Source organism: Hylaeus anthracinus, unplaced genomic scaffold (genome assembly GCF_026225885.1).
Source record: "Hylaeus anthracinus isolate JK02 unplaced genomic scaffold, UHH_iyHylAnth1.0_haploid 12000, whole genome shotgun sequence".
NCBI lineage: Eukaryota > Metazoa > Arthropoda > Insecta > Hymenoptera > Colletidae > Hylaeus > Hylaeus anthracinus.
In genome coordinates, this window is record NW_026534347.1 from 11,374,123 (window position 1) to 11,400,292 (window position 26,170).

Consider the following 26,170-nt stretch of genomic DNA (forward strand, 5'->3'; position numbering starts at 1 on the left):
ATATATATATTTTTTCAAATTAAATTCATATTACTTTATTATATTTACTTATTTAGTAAAACAGCTAACTTATCGTAGTAAACAAATTCGATTTGTCGCGTACGTTTATCGTACACATCGATGAATCTCCGAAAACGTGCCAAGGTTTCTGTATTCGCGTATACAGGGTGTCCTAAAAATGTTGAAGGTCCCTGAAAGGGGTAGTTCAGGGGGTGATTTGAAACAACTTTTACCTTAGCGAAAATGTTGTCCGAGGCTTCGTTAAGGAGACGGTAGTATTTAATGCATCCCCAAAGGGTCTGCATGGCCCCACTTCCGTTTACAAATTCTTTACACCTTATTCTTACTCTAACCTTAAATTACCCTTATCGTACTTTATTCTATCCTTATCCTATCCTTATCTTACAATTAATCTCTATAAACAAGAAATGTTAAGGAGATATTGACAGAAAACCTCGACCAATCCACCCCAACCTACCCCTTTTCAAGGACCTCCAACATTTTTAGGACATCCTGTAGATTATCGTACACAAGAGAGCGCATATTAGCACCAAAAAACACATTTTGTTTTTAATTACTTTGTTTAAGGTCACATCAACTACAGGGTTATTAGTGACCACGTTAATATCTACAATTCAATTACAATTTATCCATTATTTCATATTTCATAATATATCTCCTAGTTTGAGAAATTCGATTCTATTCGTGAGAATCGTCTGCATATTATTTAAAAGTTTGAACTCTACTCGATCGTGCTGCATTCCTTGACATTCTTCAATTAAATGTTTAACTGTGAGAGGTTCGTCACAAAAGGTGCATAATGGTGGCTCCGATTTCGTTATTTTTTTACAATGGGTTAGATTTGTGTGGCCAATTCTCAATCTTGTTATTGCCACTTGTAGTCTTCTATTTGGAAGGGTCGCAGTTGTATCGTTGGTTGATTTTCGGATTTGGTGTAGATTCGTTGGTGACATGTTGGTCCATTTCTGGTTCCAGATTTCTTTTGCAGTTTTTTTTATTACATTTTTCGTTTCATTCAATGTGGGTGATATTTAGACATATGGTTCTTCCATCGTGATGGTTTTTTTTGCAGCTTCGTCTGCTCTTTCGTTGCCCACGATTCCTTGATGTGATGGAATCCAAACGAATTCAGGTTGGACATTTTTATCTACTTAAAGTGATGTTAATTCGGCATAGATGTCCTGTATTATTTTTGCTGTATTTGTAAGGTCTTTCATAGCGAGTAGAACTGATTTGAAGTCGGTAAATATAACAGAAGGATTGTGTTCTGAGGATTTTATGTATCGTAGGGCCTGTAAGATCGCGTACGCTTTGCATGTGAAGATTGAAATTCCTTTGGTAATTTTGTAGGTCAGTTCTTGATTGTCTGTTATTATTGCACATCCACCTTCTTCCTTGTTTATGGAACCGTCTGTGTATATGTGTTTATTGTTGCGCCGGGGGGTGGTGGCACATCGAGGAGTAGAGATTTTAAATAATCAACACGTCTTTTATAAAAGGAACAAGAATTCAAAGCGTTTATTAACAATAACAATAACTCAAGGTAAACACGTCTATTCGATAGCAAGTCTGACGACGTTCTGCCCATTCAAAAGTTGCCGGTTCTCTTGGTAAGCGGAACATCCTGACGATCCGCTTCCGCCTGCTCTTCGGAACGCACTTCAGATCGTCGCAGCATCTTCACGCTGCCGCGACGATGCAACTTTGCAATATTGCGGCATCTTCATGCCGCCGCAACATTATGATAAAAAAAAAACACACATTTTGTTCCCGTTGTATGTACGTATAAAATGTCGACTAAAGTAGCATCTTAAATCTTGTTGCAGATACGGGCACAGGCACAACGGAATGGGCCTATTCGTCGACGCCGTCGTCTTATCCGGCGCCTCCTGTGAGCAGCGGTGGTTCCTTTTCGCCGATACCGGGCGGGGCGTTCTCCTATCCAGGAGAGTCCTTGTCTCACCATCCAACCACGGAACCCGTGCCGTTACCCGCAGGTGAGCATTGAAAAAGTAACGAAGCTAGCTTATCCGCGTCAGCCTGAATAGGAAACAATCGACGCGTATCGTCGCGTTTTGCGATGCACCGTTGCGTCAGCGTCGACGTCGCGGAGGAGTGGTGACGCAGGAGGCATTCGAGGAACGCGATCTTCCTTCGCGGTGTGACGTAACTATGCGTTGCGAGAACGGTATCACGTGCTACGGAGTTAACAGCTCGAACAGATCTCTCGATAATCAACGTCGTTGCTGTACTCGATCAGCCGTTTGCTCCGTTCTCGATATTTCCTGCTCTTCGAATCTTGATAGCAGTCCCAGTTCTGCTTCTTTTTAACCGACCTTGAAAATAAGGATGTTACTCAATTCGATATGTATATTTTTTTTATTCTTTTGTGTTTGTTCACCGATTACGTCGGGATGGCTTGATCAATCGGGATGAAGCCTCTGAATCTTGTAGAGTATGTCTTCCCGGTGGTCCCGTTATCGAGACATTTTGCGATTTGTCATTTTGTACTCGTTTTTTTTTTTTAAACCGATAAATTTTGTACTGCTTCTTACGTCGAGACGGATGGACCAATCGGATCGAAACTTCTTGCATCTGGTAGAGCATCGGTGCCATTTGGTCTCATAAAAACATATTTAGTTTATTTGTTGCCACTTTTATCACAAAAAGAATACTATTTCCCGTATGTTCGGTTTGAAATCGATGAAACTACTTATATTTTGCTGCTGGACAGGTTTTTGCGATGATCACATTTGCAAAAATGTATGAATTTTTAAATATTTATAACTACTGTTATTGCAAAATTCCTATTCTTTAATGTAATTCGATAAGGAATTAACCGATCGCGATGAAACCTTTCATATTTACTAGTAGATGTTTTCTTGATGTTCGAGTTTATGGACACTTTTACTGTTTAAAACCATTGTTGCTGCAAAATTCCTATTCTCTGGTGTACAGACAGTATTAAAACAATGCAGGAGTCATGTACGACGATGATAAGAATGGAAATAAGTTAGTAATAACTAAGCAATAGCGCAATAACTTTCTATAACAAGTTACGCACTTTAAATAAATGAATGAATGAACAACCCTCGTAAAATTCGATGTTGCAGTGCTTCCGTCGGAGAACCAGCAGGACACGTACACGCCGAACTGCGTTTCGATGTACCCAAGCCACGGGACGACGTCGTCGTCGTCGTCTTTGCCTCTGGTACCCAGCAAGTCTACCGACCCGGACATCTTCGCTGGAGGTGGTACCGGAAGTGGCAGTCCGGGCTATCACTACGGTTCCTGGACACCCGGTCCAGCCACGCCAGTTCCAGTCGCCTCTCACAACTACAACACGAATTATCAGGGCTACTACAACAATCCCAGCCAGAATTACATCAGTCCAGCGCCTATGGTTCTCTACCCGCAGCTCTACAGCACGGTAAACCAGAACCAGATCCACCTCCACCTTCACGGCGACCTAACCGACGAGCAGGTCACCATCGCGGGTAGTAATCTCACTATCAGCAGCAACAGGTTGGAGATAGGAGTCCTGGGGGAGGAGAGCGAACAGCGGAACGACGTCTGGAGACCGTACTGAAGGGATCCCGACGACAGGAAATTGGGAATCGAGTGGAATATTAGTTGAGATGGTGATACTAGTTGAGACGACGAGAAACGTTTCGTAGAAATGGGAGACGGTCCCCTGTGTGTTGTTATAAATGTGATATCGAGGAAAGGGTAGCCGCGCTACGCTCGATCGGAACGTTCCGGAGGAATGTCGAAACGGGAAATGTTCCGTTTGGGGACTCCGCGATGTTCACGGGTGGTAGCGTCGCAGGATTGACGCGACCGTTAAAGGATTCGATGGTTGTGGCAAGAATCTCGGAGAAAACTGAAAGCATAGACTGGTTCGTAGTTAGAATCGAAACTGTTTTAGAGGAGCCTAACCTCTTAGGGTCTTTTCGACGTTTTCGTTGCTCGAAACGAGGCGCGAGTGGTCAGTGTTTTGTGAAATGTTATCGATAATTGTGAAATAACTGAAGAAAATATCCCAAGCGTTAGGAAGGATTTTGTCTCGACGGCTTTGTTGGATTAGGAGCGAGAGGATCGACGAGGAAATATCGGCGAGCGTTTTCACGAAACGGAAAGACAGTCCATGTATTGTTATAAATACACAGATATTTTCCATGAAATAAAATCTTGCCTGAACAACTTCCTGAATCCCCACCGTTCGCAAGTTCGCCAATGCGCCAGTTCCCGTTTTGGCGCATCAGTCGTTTCACGAATCGGGATGATCGAAACAGAGGGAAGCTTCCGGTCCACGGACGTAACGTTACCAGCGTTTTTATTTAGCCGACAGAGTAATCGTCTTAGCGACGATTCTCCGTTACGTCAGCGCATAATTTGACTGCTTCAATGACAAAGATCGATAGATGCAGACAACGGGGAGTGTTAAAAATGCAACCAGATCTGAAAAGAAAATATGCAAATCTCAGTTACAGATTTAGCTTCCATGGTAAGCGACAAATCGATAGAGACATTGTTTGAAATGGGCAATTCTTTGAAAAAGGGCTCCGAGTTTACAAGTGGAACTACTTTTGGTTGATCAGTTGCAACGCTTGAATATTGGCCACGATTCGAGGATGAAGGTTTTAATTTTTAGGAACGGAAAGAATTCGCATTCGGGTCAGCGGAAAAGAGGTAAAGAGGCTGAGGGTCCACGGGGGCGCCTTTATCGGCTAAAAGCTCGTTCCCGAACAATACAGAGACTTTCTCTGATAGAGCGTAAACGATTCTTCTAACAAAGAAAACTTTTAAGGTGTCCGCCTCCGACGGTTTTGATTTTTGGATATGTTTTAAAGGACCGAAAAATAAGATATACGTATTTTTTTATATTAGCCCGTTTTCGTATTTAGGGGGCGAAACGACCCTCTAAGCTTTCAGCTGCATAGGCTATTATTATAAACAAAGTGCTTTTTACCTAATTTAGGGCCAGATTTTATATGCAAATAGAAAACCATGAAACTTTTTCTTAAAAAGTTTTCTTCTATCTATGACAGTTTCGGAGATAGCCTATTGCAGGTGAAACTTTAGATTTATATCTTATTTTTCGGTCCTTAAAACATATCCAAAAATCAAAACAATCGGAGACGGACACCTAAAAAGCTTTCGTTGTAAGTCAATAGTTGATTAGATTTTACGAGAATCCATTTTTTTTTTCTTTTTAGCGCAACAACTTACAGAACAGGGTTAATCTTCTACCTGTCGAAGGTCATCGAAAAGTGTATCGCGTCATCTATAAATATGGTACCCTGAATAAAAGTTGATTTCTGTAACCTTGTTTCAATTCGTCGAATATTTTTGTTGCGTTGCAAACGTTTTAAACGTGACTCGAAGTATAGCGAATTCTGTCTAATTGTGAGAGGCATGCACAGTGGGCCAGAATGCAGTATTAGCGCGAAAAAATTGTGAACGACGTTTTTAACTAATATTTATTTTTCCAGTGCCAGTGGTTTAATATGACTTAAAAAGGTGAAACAATATTAAAACGAGAAATTATTTAAACATTTTTATATGTGTATTTAAAAAAAAAAAAAAAGAAAAAAATTCTGTGAAAGTAATTAGGTACGCAATAAAAATAAAATAAAACTTTATGAATACACTTCATTAATTAAAATTAATCAACTTAAGGATGTAACGTGTTTTTCATTCTTTGGCTTCAGTTTTTGTCTTCGAGATCGGTGCGATTGAGACGTTGGACTTAGAGATTCGTGATCAGAACGTTCTAGCAAAAACAAAATGTCCTAAATAATGTGATAAACAAATATCACAATCCCTATTTTTTGCAGGAGGCTCAAAACTAGCGTGTATAAATATTTCTAACATAAAAGAAGTATTTCTAAAGACTCGTTACCGTCAATAGAGTCTCCCATGGCTATACAATATAAATGAAAACATTGATGTCACTCCTTAGTATCTGCTAACTGAGAAGAATGCTGCAAATAATACGACTGTGTTTGTTTATGTTTTGTTTACGCAGTCTAATGTAAACATTGGACACCCAAACAAATTAATCATTACTCCGAACCGTTATATATTGATCTTGTTGATCTAAATTATTACGTCAATCTGACGACTTATGACGAAAATGTTTTTTTCCGCGCTAATATTGCTTAATTTGGCTTACTGTGCGTTGGTTCGGATCCATGCTTTCACGTCCGATCGATATTTCCTCCTAGTTCGAGTTATGTCCCACGCCTGGTACAATGCAAGCATTTCCAAGTATTGTCGGTTGCAGGACAGTTGGCGAGGGTTCACCAAACTAGAGGAGACTGAGGGGACAGAGTATTACGTTCGCTCCGCCTAAATCTCCCCAGGGTTCCGCCTTTATTTCGAGTAGTCACATTGCATAGTCGTATTCTGATGCCTAAATAATGATTCGGCTCCGCCGTTCATGCAATCGTGCGGTGTCCTAGGGTTAACGTTACGCCAATGGTTGCTATTACTCTCTCGCTCTATCTTGTTTAGCTATGCTAACTCCTGAGCAAAGAACTGTACATATTATCAGTTGTGCAGGAGTTGGCCAGGCAGCTCAATTGACTGTCAATTATTGCAGCTCAATTCATGTCTACAAAGCATTCGCGCGACGAAGCTTGCAAACGAAACATAAAACGAGACTTTTATAAACTGGGAGACCGATAGTAACCATTGGTGTAAATATATGTAAGAAAAATTAAAGAAATCGAGACGGATAAGATATACTGTGTTTTTAACCGACACGGTATGCTAAATTATCATTGATAATGTAGACTACGACTATGCAGTGTGACTGCTCGAAAGAAAGAGGGACTCTAGGGCGACAAAGGCGGACCGAACAGCATAATCCCCTTGGTTCCCGACCCTTCGGTTCATAGGTATATATGTATGTCCACCCCCGCTCAGAAATATGTGGACACTTCTTTAATAATGTGGAAATCAATTATATCATTTATGTTTCGATATGTTTGTGTTGCATTAGCGAATACATTTTATTAATAGTTTCTTTTAATATAATAATAGTAATGATAAGAAACTATATAGACAACTAGATAATGTTAAAATTTCTTCTACCAAACTTGGATACTATTCATTTCTTCATTGTACCCGAAGTAACATTATCTCATTTATTTTGTAATAATGGGTATTCGAAAAAGTTCTGTCGGCGTTTTGTCGCTAGACGGATTTAACATTATATATCTTGTTTACACGTAAGCTATTGGGACATATTAGATGGCATTTGAAAGGTTACAGTTTATACTACGGATAGAAAAAACAGGTATCACTTTTCTTTATTGATTTAACAATAATAACGTCTTGAACATGGAGATGAATATTGAGAAAATTCGCTACATTCGCTACAGAGAATGCTACGCAGGCTTGTGACAAAATTTGTAGTGTTTACGGATAAAATGCTCTATCAAAATTTTGATGTCAAAGATGCACCACGCTGTGGCGACCAATCACAAAACGATGCGATGAAATCATGCAAATAGCTGAAAAACGCCACGAACTTTTTCGAATACCCAATATTTATGCCATGAATGTTCTTGGTGTATTGAACATTCTTTCTGAATTTTTCTATCTAAACGACCCCAGACTTCCACTATAAAATTGAATATGACGCTCAAAACATTCAATATTATTAAATATTGTTAAATTCACATCCAATGTAGAATTTACCAACAAAAGTCGTATAATAATAATTTACGGTATATATTAACCCCTTGCACTCGAGGTCTTTTTTTCTGGTATCTACCAGTAATTCGAATGCTAAGCTTAGATTCACTTGAAAGATGTAGCCGGATTCGTGAACGCAAATTAATTTGAGATTTTACTGCACCGACAATCATTTTACTGACACTTCCAGTTCCAAAGAAATGAAACCTAATTATTGTTGGTTGATTTTACTGTGTAAAACTTAGTGGTGACTGAGAGTCCTCTCGAGTACAAAGGGTTAATTATTCATTAAAGATATTAAGTGTCCACATATTTATGAACGAGGGTGTACCCCGCCAACTCCTGAGCAAAAGTCTGCATTACGAGAGTAAGTATCGTTCAGATTTTGCTTTACTTTGTTTTCAAGATAGCCAGCCGTCGGCGTCGACGTGTATAGGGGCCAATTTAAAAATCTCGCGACGCCGACGCGCGTAGTACGCAATTCCAGCGTAAGGGATTGAAAACGCGAAATCGCGGGATAATTGATAAAGACGAAACTCCGGGAGAATCCCCTTCATTAGCGACGGAATCGGATCGACGAATAGATCCTTTCCGGTAGTTTAAAGTAGAAAAATCTTTATCCGGCTGGCAGCACGAGAGCAAACCACAGAGGCACGGTGGTCTGTCCGTCTGTCTCTGTTTCTCGGCACAGGGCCACAGGGGGCACGGATAATCCTTTTCACGGGCGCAGCGAGCTCTATTTAATATTTAAAGCACGCTGGAAATGACGAACGGACGGATAGTTGCGGTTTACACCGGCCAGGCTCGGAGTGTCCTACCTCCCTTTATTAGCGATCCACCCTGCTTTGTTGTTCCTGTTTTACTCTGGCGGACTCTCTTCCAGGTTGTCGTTTTTGCTTCCACAATTTCTGACGAGCTAGAATTAAATCTTTCAACTTATGGATACATTTTCTCTCGTTTTTCGTACCTGAAATTATCTCTTTGCAGAGTTAATTATGTCTCCTCGATGTTTATTATTTAATTTCGTCATTTGTTTCCTCGAATGTTCGAGACTTGGAATACTGGAGAGCACAAATGGACAAATTTGACACCGTCAAAGAATAAAACTTACAGATGTATTCGCGAGAATGAGAATGAGTAGCTCGACTGGCTCCTGAGCGATCAACCGAAGGATTTATACTACAATTTTTTTCGCAAGCCTACGTAGCATTCTCGTCTTGGTCGAAGTAATATTATAAAATGGAGCGAATTGTCTCAGGTTTGTTTCCTTTCTTACGAATAAATTTGAAATTTGCGTTCTTTATTCGGAATAAAATTCGTCCGGGAAGACCGAATTGAGCAACGTCTGCATAGATCGGTAGAAAGTTACTTAAATGTTGAGTTTCGAGCGGCGGAATTACCGTCTGAGAGAGGAATTAATAGATAATCCGATGATCGTAGCGACGAGCTACGTGTATATAGAACGAAAAGGCAATCTTCGCGATTAGAATCGACGCTGTAATGAGGAGGTTGAAGTAACTGCGCGTTCATTTCCCGGTTTGTATTTCTTTTCCTGGGCTATTAAGCTAACGTCAAAATTAGACGTCGTTCCGTCTGAGATTCCTTTCATGAAAAATATTAGAAATTAAATAAATAAACTGTATAGTATCCTCGACTAGACTCGACGTTTTAACCCCTTGACATACGAATAAAATGTGCGTCGATGCGTCCGTAGAATACCATTCACTTTGGCTCAATTTGGATACTCATGTGCAAGCTTAGAAACAGACCGTTTTATTTTCACATTTATATTACTGTATAAAATTCAATAAAGTCGATATACAGGGTGAGGCACCTAAGACATACCACCTGATTTACTTGGCTGCTATTGGTGATAGGAAAAAATGCGTCAGAACAAAATTATCTGGTTTCGAAGGGCTGATCATCCTATGTTACTAGTTTTTTGATAGGTGGAGGCGTCAAGGAGATATGAAGGTCATCTCTGTTTTTTTAAGTGGAATGGTATATTTTTTGATTTACATTCTGATAGAGTATTTCAAGACGAATACAATGACCTATTGGGAGAGTTATTTATGGCCTGGGTTAAGCTAATTATGATGGAAAATAATTTACTTTATAGAAATGGTCGAACACTTCCTTCTCTGGTTGTTGATATTACTTCACCCTTGTCTCGTAATGTCTTGTTATGGGTTGTTGAACGAAAATAAACATTCAATCACGCCCGCACGTTCTCCGGATTTAACGCCTCTGGACTTCTATTTGTGGGGAATATTAAAGCAGCAAGTGTATAAAGAACAACCAACAACTAAAGAAGATATGAAAGAGCGTATAAGAAGAGCTTGTGCTGCGATAAACCCAACTGAAATTCATCATCCCGTATTATTTGTCAAGCAACGCTTCAGAGTATACATCAATGTTCAAGCTCACCATTTTGAACACTTTTATTAGTCGTGTATTACTGTTAGGCAAATGAATTGACAACGGTGATTGAGCATTTCATCAAAGTAAATTATTTTCCATCATAATTGCGTTAACCCAAGCCACAAATGATCTTCCCAGTAGGTCATTGTATTCGTCTTGAAATACTCAGAATGTCAGTCAAAAAACATACCGCTCCATTTAAAAAAACAGAGATGATCTTCATATCTCCTTGACACCTCCACCTACAGAAAAATTAGTAACATAGGATGATCAGACCCTCGAAACCAAATAATTTTGGTCTGACGCATTTTTTCTTATCGCCAATAGCAGCCAAGTAATTCAGGTGGCCACTCTTAGGTGCCTCACCCTGTATAATGTTCATGTACAATAATTAAGTAATACTGTAAAATAATATTAGGAGGTTGCATTGAAAGCCACTGTTTTCTCGTGTTTTTTGTGCATTTATATCAACAGTAAAGTATATAAAAGTATCAATCGAAATATTTGCCTTCAAAAGCTACTACTTTTTCCCACTTTTCTGGCAAAAATTGAATTCCGTGACGAAAGAACAGTTTATCTTTCGAGCTTATCCATTCAGCAACCCAATTTCCAACTTCTTCGTAATTATGGAAATTTGTGTCTTCCAAACCATGTGGCATCGATCTGAACAAATGATAATCACTTGGGGCCAGGTCTGGAGAGTAGGCTGGGTGAGGGAGAATCTCCCATTCGAACTCCATCAGTGTTTCTTTTACAGTTCTAGCAACATGAGGCCAAGCATCGTCGTGGAGAAGGATCACTTTCCGGCGATTTCATGCAATTGATGATTGTTTTTCTATGAAATTATCGTGTAAACGCTTCAATTGTTGCCAATAACGTTCGGTAGTGACTGTTTTATGTGGTTTTAACAACTCGTAATATACCATGGCTCTCACTCTGTCTACAGCATTCACATAATAATCCACGTATACATAAACAGCGGCTTTCAATGCAACCTCTTAATAATTTAGTAGTTCTGTAAAGTATGATACATTTCAAAACATTTTGGAATATGTAGTAGAACTAGCCATGTTTTACACTGTCAAGTTGTTTCACTACTTATATTATGTTTCAGCACACATGCCATCTCTTTGCAAGATATTCTTGTTTATTTGTCGCAGGTATAAGTACGGGAAAATGTGCCCAATTTTTTCCTTGTAACCGAGTTGGACACTCACTTTGCGACTTTTTTTATTGGTATTGTTGATAGGGGGAAAGTATTTTAAACAAAATAGCATCGATGCACGACTGAAACAGTTGAATCTAATAATTAGAATGCGGATACTTTATGCAAAATAAAATCTTCGCGAATGTGCCTACAAAAATTGAACCTAAATAGGAATTTATTAGGTTGTCCCAAAAGTTTCGTTCGTTTTATTAATAATTAATATATACACAATATTGTATGTATTATGTTACATTACTGAATTGTGTACGATTCATTTCGCTTCATTACTGTTACAGCATCAATGTCTAAGAAATTAGATTGTCTATTTATATAAAATAGATTTACATAAAATTGAATGCAACTCACGAAAGAGACTTTTGGGACAACCTAACATTTTATTCTCCAAATATTATAACATAAACTTTACTTTCAATCTTTTTTATATTCTTGCATATTGTTTGCATTTTGTAGGTACTTCTTGTACATTAAAAACTTGTACATTAAAATTTCCTATAAATGCATAAAGATCCGAAGTCTAGTAATAAGTATTCGTTACAGAAACCAATTCAAAATTAATAAAACTTCATGTATTTATTTTATTAATAACTTTTAGGGAAAGGAATAATTAACCAACATTCCTACAGATTCTTAGAGTAGAATTTGCGTAAATTAAAGTCTTAAATTAACGTTTAATGATAGCCCTTTATTTCTTTTCTTATTAATTTCATTTTAAATTAGTCTCGGAGACGTCAAAGTCTACAATGCCACATGAAATGAATGACGTCTTCCAAACACCATTGTATGTCAAAGGGTTAATGTGATTTTTATGTTATTATTACTTTGTTCTGTATCGTCGCGAAACTTGTAAAACGATAATGTAAAAATTGCGAGGCGTCCGAATATTAAAGTGACGCATTGTACGCGCGAGTAGTAGACTACCTCGAAAGAAATATGCTCGTCTCGCGTTGGACGGAACACTTTCCGGTGACTTCTTGCACTTCCTCTTTGCTGATGTTTACTGCCACAGCAAATGGGACGCCAGCACGGGAATAAAAGCATTGGATAGGCCTAGAGGCGGCCGTCGGCGTCGCTCGTAAGCTTTCCTCTTTACGAGGATGACTCGACCGCAGACGAAGAGGCTCTCCCGCCCTTTTCCTGCGCCCGTTAAAATGAACTAAACCGCGTTCCGCGTTTCGTTTCGCAGGAAATCCTCGACACCCCTTCGGTCCCACTCGACGATCGACGCGCGACGTCCATCCAGCTTCGAGCTAAACATTTCCTAATAGTCATCTTTTATATCTACGCGTTAACTCTTCCCCCCTAGTGTACTTTGATAACTTTTGAAAATTTACAAATTAAGATTCTTTTTTTTTTTATTACGTTTCTTTTTTTAGTCGCATCAACTCCACAGATCATTAGCGACTACTGAGTGATTTGGTCTTTAAATAAGATTGCTGAGGTGTAAATCGTTGATAAACGAAATTAAATCCGTTAAATGTTTTTTATCATTGAGAGCTTTTTTAATATCACGTGGTATGTTGTGTTTATCCCTTGGAATATTAAACTTTGGACAGACTTCCATCATATGTTGAACTGATAAGTTTGTGTCACAGAGGTTGCATTTCTTTGGAGGATCTCTTGTCATCAGATGGCCATGGGTCAATCTTGTGTGTCCAATTCTTAAACGGGTTAATATTGTTTGGTTGCGCCTGTTAAGTTCCATTGCAGAGGAGGTTTCGTACACGTCACTTCGAACAGAGAGAATTTTTGAGGAGGCATGAGCTTTCCAATAGGAGTTCCATTCACCAATCACTTTTTTCATAAGATGTTTTTTGAAGTCATTGTGAAATTAAGATTTTGTTACGTTCGAATAAGGCGAAATAACGGAGAGGAAGGCGAAACTCTGTCTGCCAACGAAGATCAGAAATAAAATTTGATGAAGGAAATAAAAAAGTGACGTAATATATAATTTAATATTTTCTTGAAAATGAAAAGGTTTGGTCATATTCGCGGTTAAAATAAATAATACGATGGAAACGAGAACCAATCTCTCGGTAAAGAATGCAGGGAGAGAAGCGAAACAATCGAAGGGAAATTGCATGCAGCGTTCACAGAAAATTCGGTAAAAATTTCGTACGATGAAACGTCCGCTGCATCCAATTTCTCAACGACATCGACACCGTAAATTCGATCGTACAATTTTATTAATTCGCAGTAATCGATTATTCAACGTTCGTACATTCCTTGTCCATACAGTTTCGTTTGGTAATTTGTAATCGTGCTTCTCGTTCGGCTATCGCATTAACAATTTCAAATACTGCCGCAACAGCGCGTAATAAATGTACGTATTATTTGTACTTACCGTATTCGTTCTTATACGCTTAGGCGGAACGACCAGCTTTAAAATCTTGAATTACAACAGAATTATACGAAAAACGAAACAGGGTCTACGTAGGCACGTTTTATTATCAATTATTAACCCCTCCGCGCTTCTATTAAACGATCCGACCGTTCAACGATACTTACAATTTACAACTTACAACACCGATGGAATTCAGGACAGAATGGAGATGGATTCGCATGGCGATACTTGATTTATACAACAGCAGGTAATTATATATATATCTCTCACTCTCGCTAACTTACAAACGATATACAAAATATATGCGCAATATATTATATCGAAGCGATAAATAAACTGAGAATCGTCGACTAGTATCTAAAGACCAGAACGTGGAAATTAACGATAGAACATCTAGTCTCTCTCGTTGATCGTCGCGACGGATCTTTGCAAGAGTACTATTTACAATAAAATATGACATCGTTACGTTCTTTCTTCGAATCCGAGAACATCTTTGGCAAACCTTTGTGATTTCTCGAAATCCCCCGGTTCCGACAAAAGATACAAATGTAATAACTTTTTGCTCTAAATGTTTCGCTAACTTCCAAATTCAAAAACAACTTTTGAGTCTCAAGTCTGATCATTGTTTCTCCCATTCTTCTGCTTTCCTCGTTAACAGACTAATTTTCGGATGCCCGTTTAAACTGATTCTTATTGTCAACTAAGGGAAGAAGACAGGAAATACAGTTCCGACGATTAAGAAGAAATTGATTTACAGAGTGATCGTTAAATACGCGTAAGTGTTTTCAATGAAAACGAAAAGGAGTTTTCATCGAAAAGGAACGTAGTTGCGGTGATACGATGTTAACCCTTTGCACTCGAGGCCTTCTTTTCTGGGGTCTACTAGCAACTCGAGATGTATCTTAGCATTCTATTGCCATGAATTCTAAGCTATCTAGATTTGAGAATGAGGTCACCTTTATTTATACGGTTATTTATCATACGGTTTACCTCACCGACAATCATTTTATCGACATTTCGAGCTCCAAAGAGATTAAACCTAAAGAAACATTAGGTATTGTAGATTTGCTGCGTGAAACCTAATGGTGATTGACAGTCACCTCTCGAGTGCAAAGGGTTAAAGTAATCTCTAAAGCTCTATCTCCAAATCGTCGTAACGAAGCTTGTCTATACCAGTAAATAGGATTGCCAACACCATCCTCTTTTGGAACAAGTAACTTCTTTCTCAGCTCTGTCCGTGTTATTATCAACAAGTGTGATTTCTTTCGAATAAATTAACGGTATCGAACCATTTACGACTAATTTACGGTGAATTAATACAATAGGTTGTCTGGAAAGTCCATGCCGATTTTTGTTAGGTAGTGCAGGTCTGGATATATCGGAATAATTGAAAACAAATAACATGAATACATCCCTTAGAAGGTGGAAAGGTTGTGGAACAAAATGCTATCTACATAAGTCACTAAATATGTATCAAAATTCAAATGCGCCTTTAAATTTTTTTTTTAAAATTAGCACGAACTTTCTGGACAACCTACAAGTATCAAAGAAAATTTGTTATTAGTAAGTAAATTTGTTGCCTTAGAAGCTGCAATAGTATTAACATGTTTAAAAATAGTTGTTTAGTCAGTGTAATAAGTATTCGTACAGGAACCATTTATTTTAAATTGGTTCCTGTACAGATACTTCTTACATTGACTGCACATATTTTTGCCGAATTTTTAAACCATTATTAATGGCCCTATGAGTTATGTAACATACAATCAAAATTTTCCTCATTTTTTAATTTTATGGGGGAAAAACTAATTATGTCCGCTTAGGTAGAAATTCTTTTCTGTTTATTTTTTAATAAAGGTTACCAGTGTAACTTTCTTTTTTCACCTGATTCTTAAACTGGATACATTAACTTCAAAATACAGTCAATGTAATAAGTATTCGTACAGGAACAATTTATTTTAAATTGGTTGCTGTACGAATACTTCTTACATTGACTGTAGTTACCAAATTACTTGACACGAACCTATCGTTCTTAATAACTTATTTCATCTTTTGTTTCTAACGAATAAAAACCACAAATTTTTATCACAATTGGTCCATACCAGATATCGAACGCAATAGTACGACAGATACGCATGACGAAGGGTGAATACATATTACGCTCTTTATTTATGCTGGATGTAGTTGGCAACTCTATCGGTTTTTTCAAATCGCTTTTCTTTTCTACTCTCATACTCCTAATTTGTCCTTTGAAGCTTAAGAACCACCCTGTATACTACTTCAGAGTCAAAGATCAAACTCATCCGGAATCGTATCATCCTTACACTTCCAAAAGATAATTGAAATCATATCCGAGAGTCAATGTCGGAGCCTCGGTCTGGAAAAGAATCGTACGTTGTTTTAAAAAATTTGAAACAATCGACGAGAGCGAACCGTTCTTACCATCGCACGTACTAGAACGTCGAGGTGCGCCGCGCGCATTTCGACGTTGGAAGCGAGACTCTGGTAGGTACATCCGACCCCGCGACTGAACCGCAAACTACAGTTAAGCGCAAAGAGCATAAAATGAGAATCGAGAGATGTGCGTGCAGAGTGGGTCGTAAATAAAATTCTTGTCTCTCCGTGTCGACGCGTCTAGGCGCGCGCGGTGAACTAGAGACAAGATGGAAACGGGACAACGTTTCTTTCGCTCGTGGAAAATCGAGGATGAGGTATCGAGTGCATCGCGTTTCCGTTGTTTAGAACGAATTCGGGAGGCTTCGACGTCTTCGCGAAACTTGGAATCAGCTTGGTTAGCAACGGCGACACTCGAAACGGTTTTTGGTCTTCACAAGCGTGGTAGCTTTTACCGTTCCCTTTTCTCTTAGGGATGAAAATTCGGTTAAGAATGCGTTTCTCGACGCAAGCGGGTTTTTCGAAATCGTTTATCGTTCGTCGATCTCTCGATGCACGGTAACACTAGCTAAATTAACCCTTTGTATTCGAGGTCTTTTTTTCTGGTATTTAGCAGCAACTCGAGATGCTTTCTTAGCATTCTATTGCCACGAATGTTAAGATTATATTGACTTCGAAAATGAGATCTCTAATTTGAGATTTGAGAATCAGGTCACCTTTGGCTCAACGACGATCATTTTATTGATCACTTCGAGTTCCAGAGATATTAAACCTAAAGGAAACCTAGTGGTGACTGAGAGTTACCTCTCGAGTGCAAAGGGTTAACTCTGGAATGGTCTTTTTACAGTTAATTGCGTTTAACTGAGTTAAATTGGATGATCTTTTAAGTTTTACTCGTTAACGACAGCATAGCCTGGGATGAATCCGGGTTAGACATCTTCGCGAACCTTGGAATCAAAAGTCTACTGTGTTAGGAGTATCGTCCGAGGTGGTTTAAGATATCTTCGTTGCCATGGAAGCTTTTTTATAATAAAGGGTGTCCCATAATTGTTGGGCGAACACTGAAGAAAGAACAATCTGACAGCTGAACGTATTTTCATTATTGAACAATATTTCAAGAATGATGAAAGTTTGACGGCCGCAGTTCGAAAGTTTTATACAAAATATGGTAAAAATAGTGTTTTTACCTCGTTAGCTGTGAAAAGATTAACCCTTTCGGTGCTCTACGAGAGTATACACAAATTATTTTGTTCTTGTCGTGTTCAAGACGAGTAACATCGCATGAACTTTTTAATTAGGAAAGAGTTCAAGATGAGTTAACTCATTAACTCAGTAACTCATTAACGCATTAATTAATTGACTCATTGACTCATTAACTCCTTAATAATAAGCCCATGCGATTTAACTCGTCTTGAGCACAACAAGAAGAAAATAATTTGACGAGTATACTCGCGCGGAGCACCGAAAAAATTACTTGAGAAATTCAGGGAGACTAGATCAGTTGGAGACGCTAAACACACCAGTCGTCCAAAAACAAGCAATGGTCGAATGATGCCTCCAGCCCAAAATCCGCACAAAACAGTGACTCGTTGTGGGTGCAATTGTTGTTCGACAATTACACGTGGGTTCTCCAAACCCCAAACACGGCAATTTTGATGATTAACAAAGCCATCAAGGTAAAAATGTGCTTCATTGTTTTTTTTTTTTTAACCTTTTGCACACGAGGCCTTTTTTCTGGTATCTGGCAGAAATACAGAGATGTTTCTTAGTATTCTATTGCCATGAATTCTAAGCTATCTAGATTTTAGAATAAGATCACCTTTACCTCGCCGACAATCATTTTATTAAAATATTGGTCAATAATAAAAAAAAGGTTGTCATATCGTATAACGCTACATTTTTACTAACCCTAAACTCTCAGTTCTCAAATTATTCTTTCTTCAGGCTTGCCAACAATTTACTGCGAACATGCCGACAAATTAAAATCTTGCGTTAATTTTAGGACACCCTTTAGTTGTATTCTCTCCAACGAGGAAAGATTCGGATAGAAGTAGTTTGTCGTTTCTCGTGAAAAAGAATCGGTCATGATTAACAATAAGTATTTCCATTCGAAGCGAGAGAACGACGTTCTCGACCTCTTCGATCCAGGCTAACATAGTCCAGGTTAGATCTGGTTTAGGTCCTTCGTGGAATCGATGTTCGACATCGTTAGCGGCGATGACACGAAAAATGGTCCTCGATAGTGTCAACCATGAAAACTCCTTTGGTGTGTTTCTCTCTTAAAGTTTGAAAATCCCAGCGAGATGTACAGTTTTTAAAGTAACTGTGATTTCGATAACCGTTCTCTTCGAAAAGAATCGAATGGGATATCTTTTGCTGAAACACGAGAGAAAATTCGTCGATCGATTTATACACAGCGATACGCTCTTCGGATGTTACTTATTCGACAATTGACTCGGATCGTCGATCCAACGGTGTTTCTTCTCCGTGTGATATGGAAGATTGAAAGTTGTTTCCGTATATATCAACCGAGATCGATTGATTCTTAGAGTAAGAAAGTCTTATAAATATTCGATGATGCTCGCGGGGTTGCATAGACGCCGCTCGACCGATGTCCGACATCTTGGTATCGTCCGTGTGTTCGGGCACCGAAACGATTTCAGATCGAATCGTGAAAATACATCTGTTCCCAGATGTATCGAAGCTGCCCCTAATTGCTCGTTAAACCGTACAACACCGCGATTCGATGAAAAAGAGCCGACAATCGCTGCTTGAGGACTTGATCCATCGCGTGTCTGGTAAGGATTCGCACGCCGCTCACGAAAACCGGAAGCAACGGAGTCAGTTGATCATCCTGCGAAGAGTTTTTCAATTTAATATTAGCATCGAACGAGATACGTTAATTGAGAGTAATAGAGAAATGGGAGAAGAATCCAACTCGAATAATATCGACATTTATTTAATTTAATAATAATAATACTGCAAGAGTTGCAGCAATTATAAAATCAAAAGAAACTCCCACGAAGTATTAATTATTTATAAATTCAGGTGAATTTCGTTTCTTTTATGAAGTTTTAAAAATGTAACAATTGTACAAATACTTATTGCTTCTATATTTCTATCGATTTCTTGTTTTTTTCTTGTTAATTTCGCACTTTATATAAATAACTAAATTTTTTGTACCTTAAGGCCCCATACCACAGTGCGCGCGCGGTAAGTGGGTGTATTTTTAATAATTTTTTTCGAGCAAACGATGAACGTTCTTTTTTTTTCATTGATACTTCTATCCAATATATACATAAATAAAAGACTACACAAATTTTCTTATCCAAATATTACGAATAGTTTGCGGCGTACACCGCTACACTCTGACGAAGTTGCTGCTTGGTGGTTGACAGCGATTAAGCTATACGGTTCATCTGAAGAAAAAATATATATATATTTATGAACTAGACATATAGGTTTACAGCACCACGTAGGAATTTCTTTATAATGGGTCCCCTTCTATTTTATTTTTATTCATAAAGAATGAAAATAATGCATGCTGGTCCGCCATTTTTTTTTTTAGATATCGAAATTTCCCTACGTGATGCTATAAACCTATATGTCTAGTTTATAAATATATACCTTTTTTTTTTCTTCAGATGAACCGTATGGTTAATCGCTGTCAACCACCAAGCAGTAATTTCGGCAGAGTGTCCTTTTGATAGCGGCGTACACCGCAAACTATTCGTAATATTTGGATAAGAAAATTTGTGTAGTCTTTTATTTATGTATATATTGGATAGAAGTATCAATGAAAAAAAAAACATTCATCGTTTGCTCGAAAAAAATTATTAAAAATACACTCACTTACCGCGCGCGCACTGTGGTATGGGGCCTTAACTATTTTAGAGATTTCCAAGAATATGTAAAATATCGTTGTTTACAAAAAATAAGGTAATAAATTACAATTTCACAGTTTTTTTTTAAAATTAATCGGTCTACGAATACTTTCTACACCCACTAGATCTCGAATAATGTTATTTCAAAAGTGTCCAGGTTTCGCGTTAATTGCTCAGATGACAAATATTCTTCGATTTAACTCGAAAATTGACCGATATCGTAGTTTACTCGTGGCAAAGTGATCTGCGCGTCAAAAGTTACACAGAATTACATAGAAGATTAACGAAGTTTTAAACGAAAGTTGGAAAGAATCGATAGAAATTTAAAGGTACTCACCGACAAAGCTAGAGTCCAATCCAATATGGTGCCGAGAGTCTCGGCCCAAGCCTTCCTGTGCGCCTCGCTGTCTTTATGAATGTTACTCTTCCGCTGGAACAAAGTTTCCCTCGTTTGCGTCGGGATTTCATAACTGTCAACGCTCGTTTCGTCCCCGTCGTCCTTCAAAAACGGATTTGTTCTGAAGCCTCTTTTGCTGCGCTCGTAGTCGCGCAACAGTTCGTCGATGTTATCCAAGAACTGCGGCGAGCCTGTCTCCTCTTTCTCCTCGATCTTCGCAGACACACGCGGGGACATCTCGATATCGTTCGAAGAGCTGGACACGGTCGATCCTTGCGTTCTTCTCAACTCCATCACCGATCTGCACCTCGATACCGCCGAATCAAGACTCGCGAATCTCTCAACGTTCTCCGCTTCGCTCGCCACGACGAATTTCAGAGAATTCCTGCGGGAGAGCAAACAGGCTTCGCTTTTCCTCCTCTCGGGTCTCGACTTTTGATACGTAGCCATCTCGTCAAAGGTCAGGCTGGCGTTCGCCGTCTTTGCTTCCAGCATGGACAACGGGAAACAGTCCGCGGACTCGGTCCTCTTCAGCGGGCTGAGCTCGTAGTACAGGTTGTCCTGTTCGTTTATCAGCAACGGCGGAGCTGGTGTCGTCGAGCTGTACTTTCCGTCGATGTAACCCTCGCTGGAGGTGCCACCGGATCGATCGGGATAAACGACTTTCTCCGTAAAGGAGCCTAACCTCGAAACGGGCCTCGAGTCGTCGGTTTCCGGTTCGGACTGCGGACCGGAATCAGTCGAATACTCCACCGCTAGATCGGAAAGTCTGAAGGGTCTGTCATCGTCGTCGGACTCTGCTCCAAGCTCCTCCAATCCGCTCTCGTCGTCCAAGTTGGGACTGTAGTCTTCGATGTCCTCAGGTTCTTCCTGTTCCTCCTGGTCCATTTGGTATCCCGACTCCTCCGTGGTCGGCTCGGTCAGCGCTGGCGTGACTCTGTCGTTAACGATCGGCTCCTTCCTGGTGATCTCCGGATAGTCATCGGGCTGCGCTACCAACAGAAATATCTTCCTCTCCGAGAAATTGTCCACTCTGGTGTGCTTCCCGTCCTCGTCTAAAACCACCTCCGCGTAGCTCTCGCAGAGTTCTTCGAACGTGTTGCGCAGCTGTTTCAAGTATTTCGACAGCTTTCGGAGACTAGAGCTTTTCGAAGGGTTTGTATCGTCTGGGCTTGAGGTCAGCATCGATTTCACAGTTTCCAGGGTCACCTCGGTGGTGCCTTCCATTTCGCGCAGGCACAGCTCGAACAGCGTGACTATCTTGACAGTCCAAGCAGCTCCGGCCTGTTGATAGAGGTTCGCGGGTTGTCGGAGGTTGGCCACCTTTTGTACTAAGAATTTCAGGCCGGGACGACAGTCGAACTTTAAGGCAGCAGCGTAGGAGAGATCCAGGGCCGAGAAGAAGATGTCCACGTGGCGGCTGGATAGGTACGAGAGACACCCGTGTACGAAAGGTTTTGGCGACGCCGATGCCGCTGAATGCGGTATCACGTGGGATAAACTGGAATTGTATTATAAATTGTTTATGTTATCGCTATAGTTATGGTTATAGCACTAAATAATAAATTGCCACTTTCTCGACACATTCGCGACCGGCACATATTTTACGTTTCTATTGTAATACCGAGTATGGACGAAAATAGTAAAATTCTGAAGATGGAAATGACAAAGTATCGTTAGGGTAAAAATAAAAATTACAAAATATGTCTTGAAACATCAATGTTGTAAATATGTAGTGTATAAGGTAAAGAGATTTTCATAATTTTTTCGTAACTAGGAATAGAATTTGGAGTGACATGAATTCACGTCAGCGGTCGCGAATGTGTTAAGCGGCTTGGAACATTAAAAAAATGAAGAAAAATAATTTCTTTTTAATTAAAATTTAAGCGATTCTGAATACTTCCGTGCAATCAGAATTTAATGTAGAGCACTGGAAGTGGTAAAATTTTATATATATCTATTTTATTATATATATAATTTTAATACATATATCATTTATAATAATAAGTACAATTATATTCTGTAACATACTAATGTATTACTTATTGTACTACATTTTATTCAAATTTTTCGTGCATATTTTGCATATTTTTCGTACATATTTTGGATATTTTTCACGCATATTTGGATATGCATGTTACATGTTTATCGTGCATAAATATGCAATATATTTGCATATGTTTTAAAACATAAACATGCAAAATATGCAAAATAAAAAATGTATTTTTATAATACTCAAATTTCAAAACAAATTTCTGTCTAGGTCCCATTCTTTTAATTATTTCCTATAAAAATATGCATTTGCATAAACTTCCGCAGTCTACTTATCATTAATATGTGGGAGGGCTTACTGGTAGCCTACTTAGCCCCCATTCAAATAAATTTGTTTGCATTAAACGTAGCGAGCGCAAAATTCTTTTCTTACGGATTTGTAGAGCGCATAAATAGTGCATTATAATGCAATTTTTTCCTTAAATTTTTATTTAAGTGGGGGAGATTCTACTGTACATACCTGGGAAAAGATGAGTCGGCACCTTGCAATAGAACACTGGCGATGCAATGGATGAGCATCTGATGAACCAATAGACCGACCACCAGTGCTCTGAGCTGAACTCTAACGATGTAGAGGTCAGGATTGAGAGTGGAGCCCACCGAAGGTGGATACAAGAGGAAGACGTACGACCTGTCGTCGGAGGTTCTCGAGGTGTCCTCGGTGCGTTGTTCCTCGAGGAGGAACACCTAGAGAGACGAGCATAAGAACGTCAGTTCCTCGTGGATCGAGGGTTGACGTCTGATCGCACGATTTTTCGTAGATTCTCGAAACGTGTACGCACATCTATTGGACGTACTGATAGCTTTCGTGAATCTTAGATTCGAGAAACTACGGAAGCGATCGTGCTGTAGCAATGATGTCGCGATGTGGTGACTAAGGATGACGTATCGTTCGCGAATAATCATCAAAGTTTAAGTAATATCGGTGGTTCTAGCTCAACCTATCGCGATAACGTTTTTACGCTCGCGCTCGGTCGATAAAATACGTGTGCATTCTACGAAAGCTGCAGCTTCTAGAATAGGTGTCGTATATCTCATCGCGTACATATTATGTGACAGTGAAATTCTAGCCATGGACTCAAGCCATGGATTTTAATGGTGATACGCAAGACCGTGCCAAGTTAAATTTAAATGATATCTCGGCCAACGACGGGGTCCTTCCGTTCTTCCATTTTTCATTTTCCATACGCGTTCAATTTTCCGGCAATCACGTTTATCAATAGGTGTATCCAAAACGAGTCGATAATATAATCGAAAGATTATATTATCATGATCCCTGTCATCGTATCCGACATCGGTACGTTACACTTGGACGACCGAAAGATCTCACGGACGAGGATGAATTTAGCGTCGAAGGACCTCGTCGAGGAGGTTCCGCAGCTTGACCTGTGCCTTCTACCAGCGAGTGCAAACATCTAAACGAGGTGATCGGTTTGCCCAATCGTTTCGTCTCATTGTCAGCGTCGACAGGCTTGCTCGATTCCTCCCCGTCCTTCTCGCGCGCTTCCGATCCCGTCGCGAAGGCCGATCGAAAGGAATGAGGGTGCAACACAAGAACCAATTAGCAGATAATGAAAGCATCTGTATTTGACAGTGTGCATCGAGCGGTACAAAAATACACATTTTAAAAGACGCGAAGGTATTGAGGATGCGCAGTTCCGTACAAACATTCGATGTCGTTTCGTTTAGATATTTCTTTGGAACGCTTCGACGGTCGTCTAATCGCAACGCTGCGCGGCGGCATAGAATTCGAGTAAAGATCGATTCAGACTATACGACACGTACCGGCACCGACACGACAAAACATTAAAACACGCGTTTTAATGGAACTATTCACACTATTCCCGTCGACGTTCAGGTCGGTGTCGGTTAAGTGTGAATAGTTCCATTAAAACGCGTGTTTTAATGTTTTGTCGTGTCGAAGCCGGTACGTGTCGTTGCCGGAACGTGACGGTCCGTGTCGTGTAGTCTGAATCGACCTTAATTGTCCAGGTACGACAACGGACGTGTCTCGTTAATAAAAACTTGGATTCTACGCCACCGTATGCCATCGATCAGCCAAACAGATGCAAGCTCGAACACACGCAAAGCGCACAATTCACGAGGCACGCTGTGTAGCAAAAGTAACAAAATATAGAGAACATGAGAAATCTAGATCGTCTACGATCGCAATTTGCGAGACCGAGAATTCTCCAATAAAAACGATATCCGAAGGCAGAAAGCGGTTGCAGTCGATTAAATCGCGTACTCGCGAGGAACACGGATCGTTAGCAGGCCTGTCGACGACGCGAACGTCGCGAAACTCTTCGATCGATCTCGAAGAGTTAGTCCGATGGATAGATCTCGTTACGTTTGTCCGATCGTTTCATCGTTTTCTAAATTCGTCTCGGTACAAGAAAAATCGATGCGGTACATTCGTTCGTCTGTTTGCTTTGCCCTAACGTTTCATTCTTTTCGTTTCGTGTGTTTTCTTTTGTTTCCTTTTTCGTTATCTGTTTTGTTTTTTTAAAATCCATGACGTGAGTTACCGTGGACGGCTAGAGCCAATGGGGGCCCGTGTTCGACGTAGTGTTAGTGTAATCGGGGGGTGTCGTGTGCTGCCTACAACCGACGGAGTAGGAGGTAGTGTGCTGGTCGAGCAGTGTCGTCTCAATGGTCATCGAATCCTGGAAAGGTGTCGTCGGCAGTGACGCCGCATTCTGCCTCTTGATGGCAGACAATACCTCGCGCAGCTGGCTCACCTGAGAGCAAGTCAGGTCAGGAGGGCACCACGTGTGTCTCTCTCGCGGACAATTGCCGATATTATACATAACACTCTCTCACTCATTCCCATCGACACCCGAGCAAAGTTACGTTACGGATTCTAAAAAGAAAAAAAAGAAAAAAAAAGAAAAAAAGAAAAAAAGAAAAAAAGAAAAAAAGAAAAAAAGAAAAAAAGAAAAAAAGAAAAAAAGAAAAAAAGAAAAAAAGAAAAAAAGAAAAAAGAAACAAGATGTCTCAAGACAGGTAAACTCGCTTGCATAGAATCGGTTGACTTCGCGAAAACGAGGAGAAAATTTTAACACATTGCGTGCGGGTATACTTCGCCGCGGACTTGCGCGTGCAACGGGCGTTTTTTCGTGAGTCTCGCGGGAGTTTGTTCATTCAAGATAATCGCAATAAATTGGAAACTACTTTGTCTCTCTCAACGAAACTTTTAAATTTTTTACTTAAATACATGCTCTATAATTATTTTAACAAACCAAAGACATTTTTCCGAAATCATGAAAATAGACAATTTTTAGAGTTTTACTATGTATTCAAAAATATTTATTCGTAATAAGTACTAATAGCAATGATAAGACTTTAATATTTCTTCGCAGCACGGTATCGTCCAAAGCATTTGCCTCTGTGAAGCGGAAAATTGCATACATATAATACAGGGTGCGGCAGAAAATTTGATCTCTAAGTTGTATTCGTCCTAGCACGAAAGCACTTCGTTCTTTTACATTTCTGTTCGATTTTCCATTAAAAAAAAAAGTACATAAATATATTTTGTTCAGAATTTTCCAACTTGCTTAATACGTTCACGCTAGCGTGTACCACCGGTGGCTCATGCCCGCGTGTCTGTCATATAGCGTGTACCACAGGACAGCCCCGTGGTAAGAAACACAAATAGCAGCGCCGGTTTAAATGTATTAACGTATTTTTTTCAGATGTCGAACATATAAGGAGAATAGACTTTAATT

At 39.5% G+C, this 26,170-nt stretch overlaps 2 protein-coding genes across 3 annotated transcripts in view; one reads left to right on the forward strand and one right to left on the reverse strand.

Annotated features, from left to right (window-relative positions):
• The window catches only part of LOC128890059 (runt-related transcription factor 3-like), an 81,325-nt gene extending 74,960 nt beyond the window's left edge, over positions 1 to 6,365 (forward strand). Inside the window, exons 5-6 of the mRNA XM_054148245.1 lie at positions 1,848 to 2,018; positions 3,135 to 6,365. Coding sequence (XP_054004220.1) covers positions 1,848 to 2,018; positions 3,135 to 3,610 — 647 coding nt within the window. The 3' untranslated portion in view covers positions 3,611 to 6,365. The remainder of the gene's footprint in view (positions 1 to 1,847; positions 2,019 to 3,134) is intronic.
• An 11,526-nt stretch (positions 6,366 to 17,891) lies between these two features.
• Positions 17,892 to 26,170, reverse strand: part of LOC128890045 (brefeldin A-inhibited guanine nucleotide-exchange protein 3) — a 31,607-nt gene continuing 23,328 nt past the window's right edge. For both annotated transcript variants that reach the window (XM_054148207.1, XM_054148206.1), the window contains exons 20-22: positions 22,903 to 23,129; positions 20,331 to 21,891; positions 17,892 to 18,963 (exon numbers count right to left, since the gene is read on the reverse strand). In XM_054148207.1, coding sequence (XP_054004182.1) covers positions 18,820 to 18,963; positions 20,331 to 21,891; positions 22,903 to 23,129 — 1,932 coding nt within the window. In that variant the 3' untranslated portion in view covers positions 17,892 to 18,819. The remainder of the gene's footprint in view (positions 18,964 to 20,330; positions 21,892 to 22,902; positions 23,130 to 26,170) is intronic.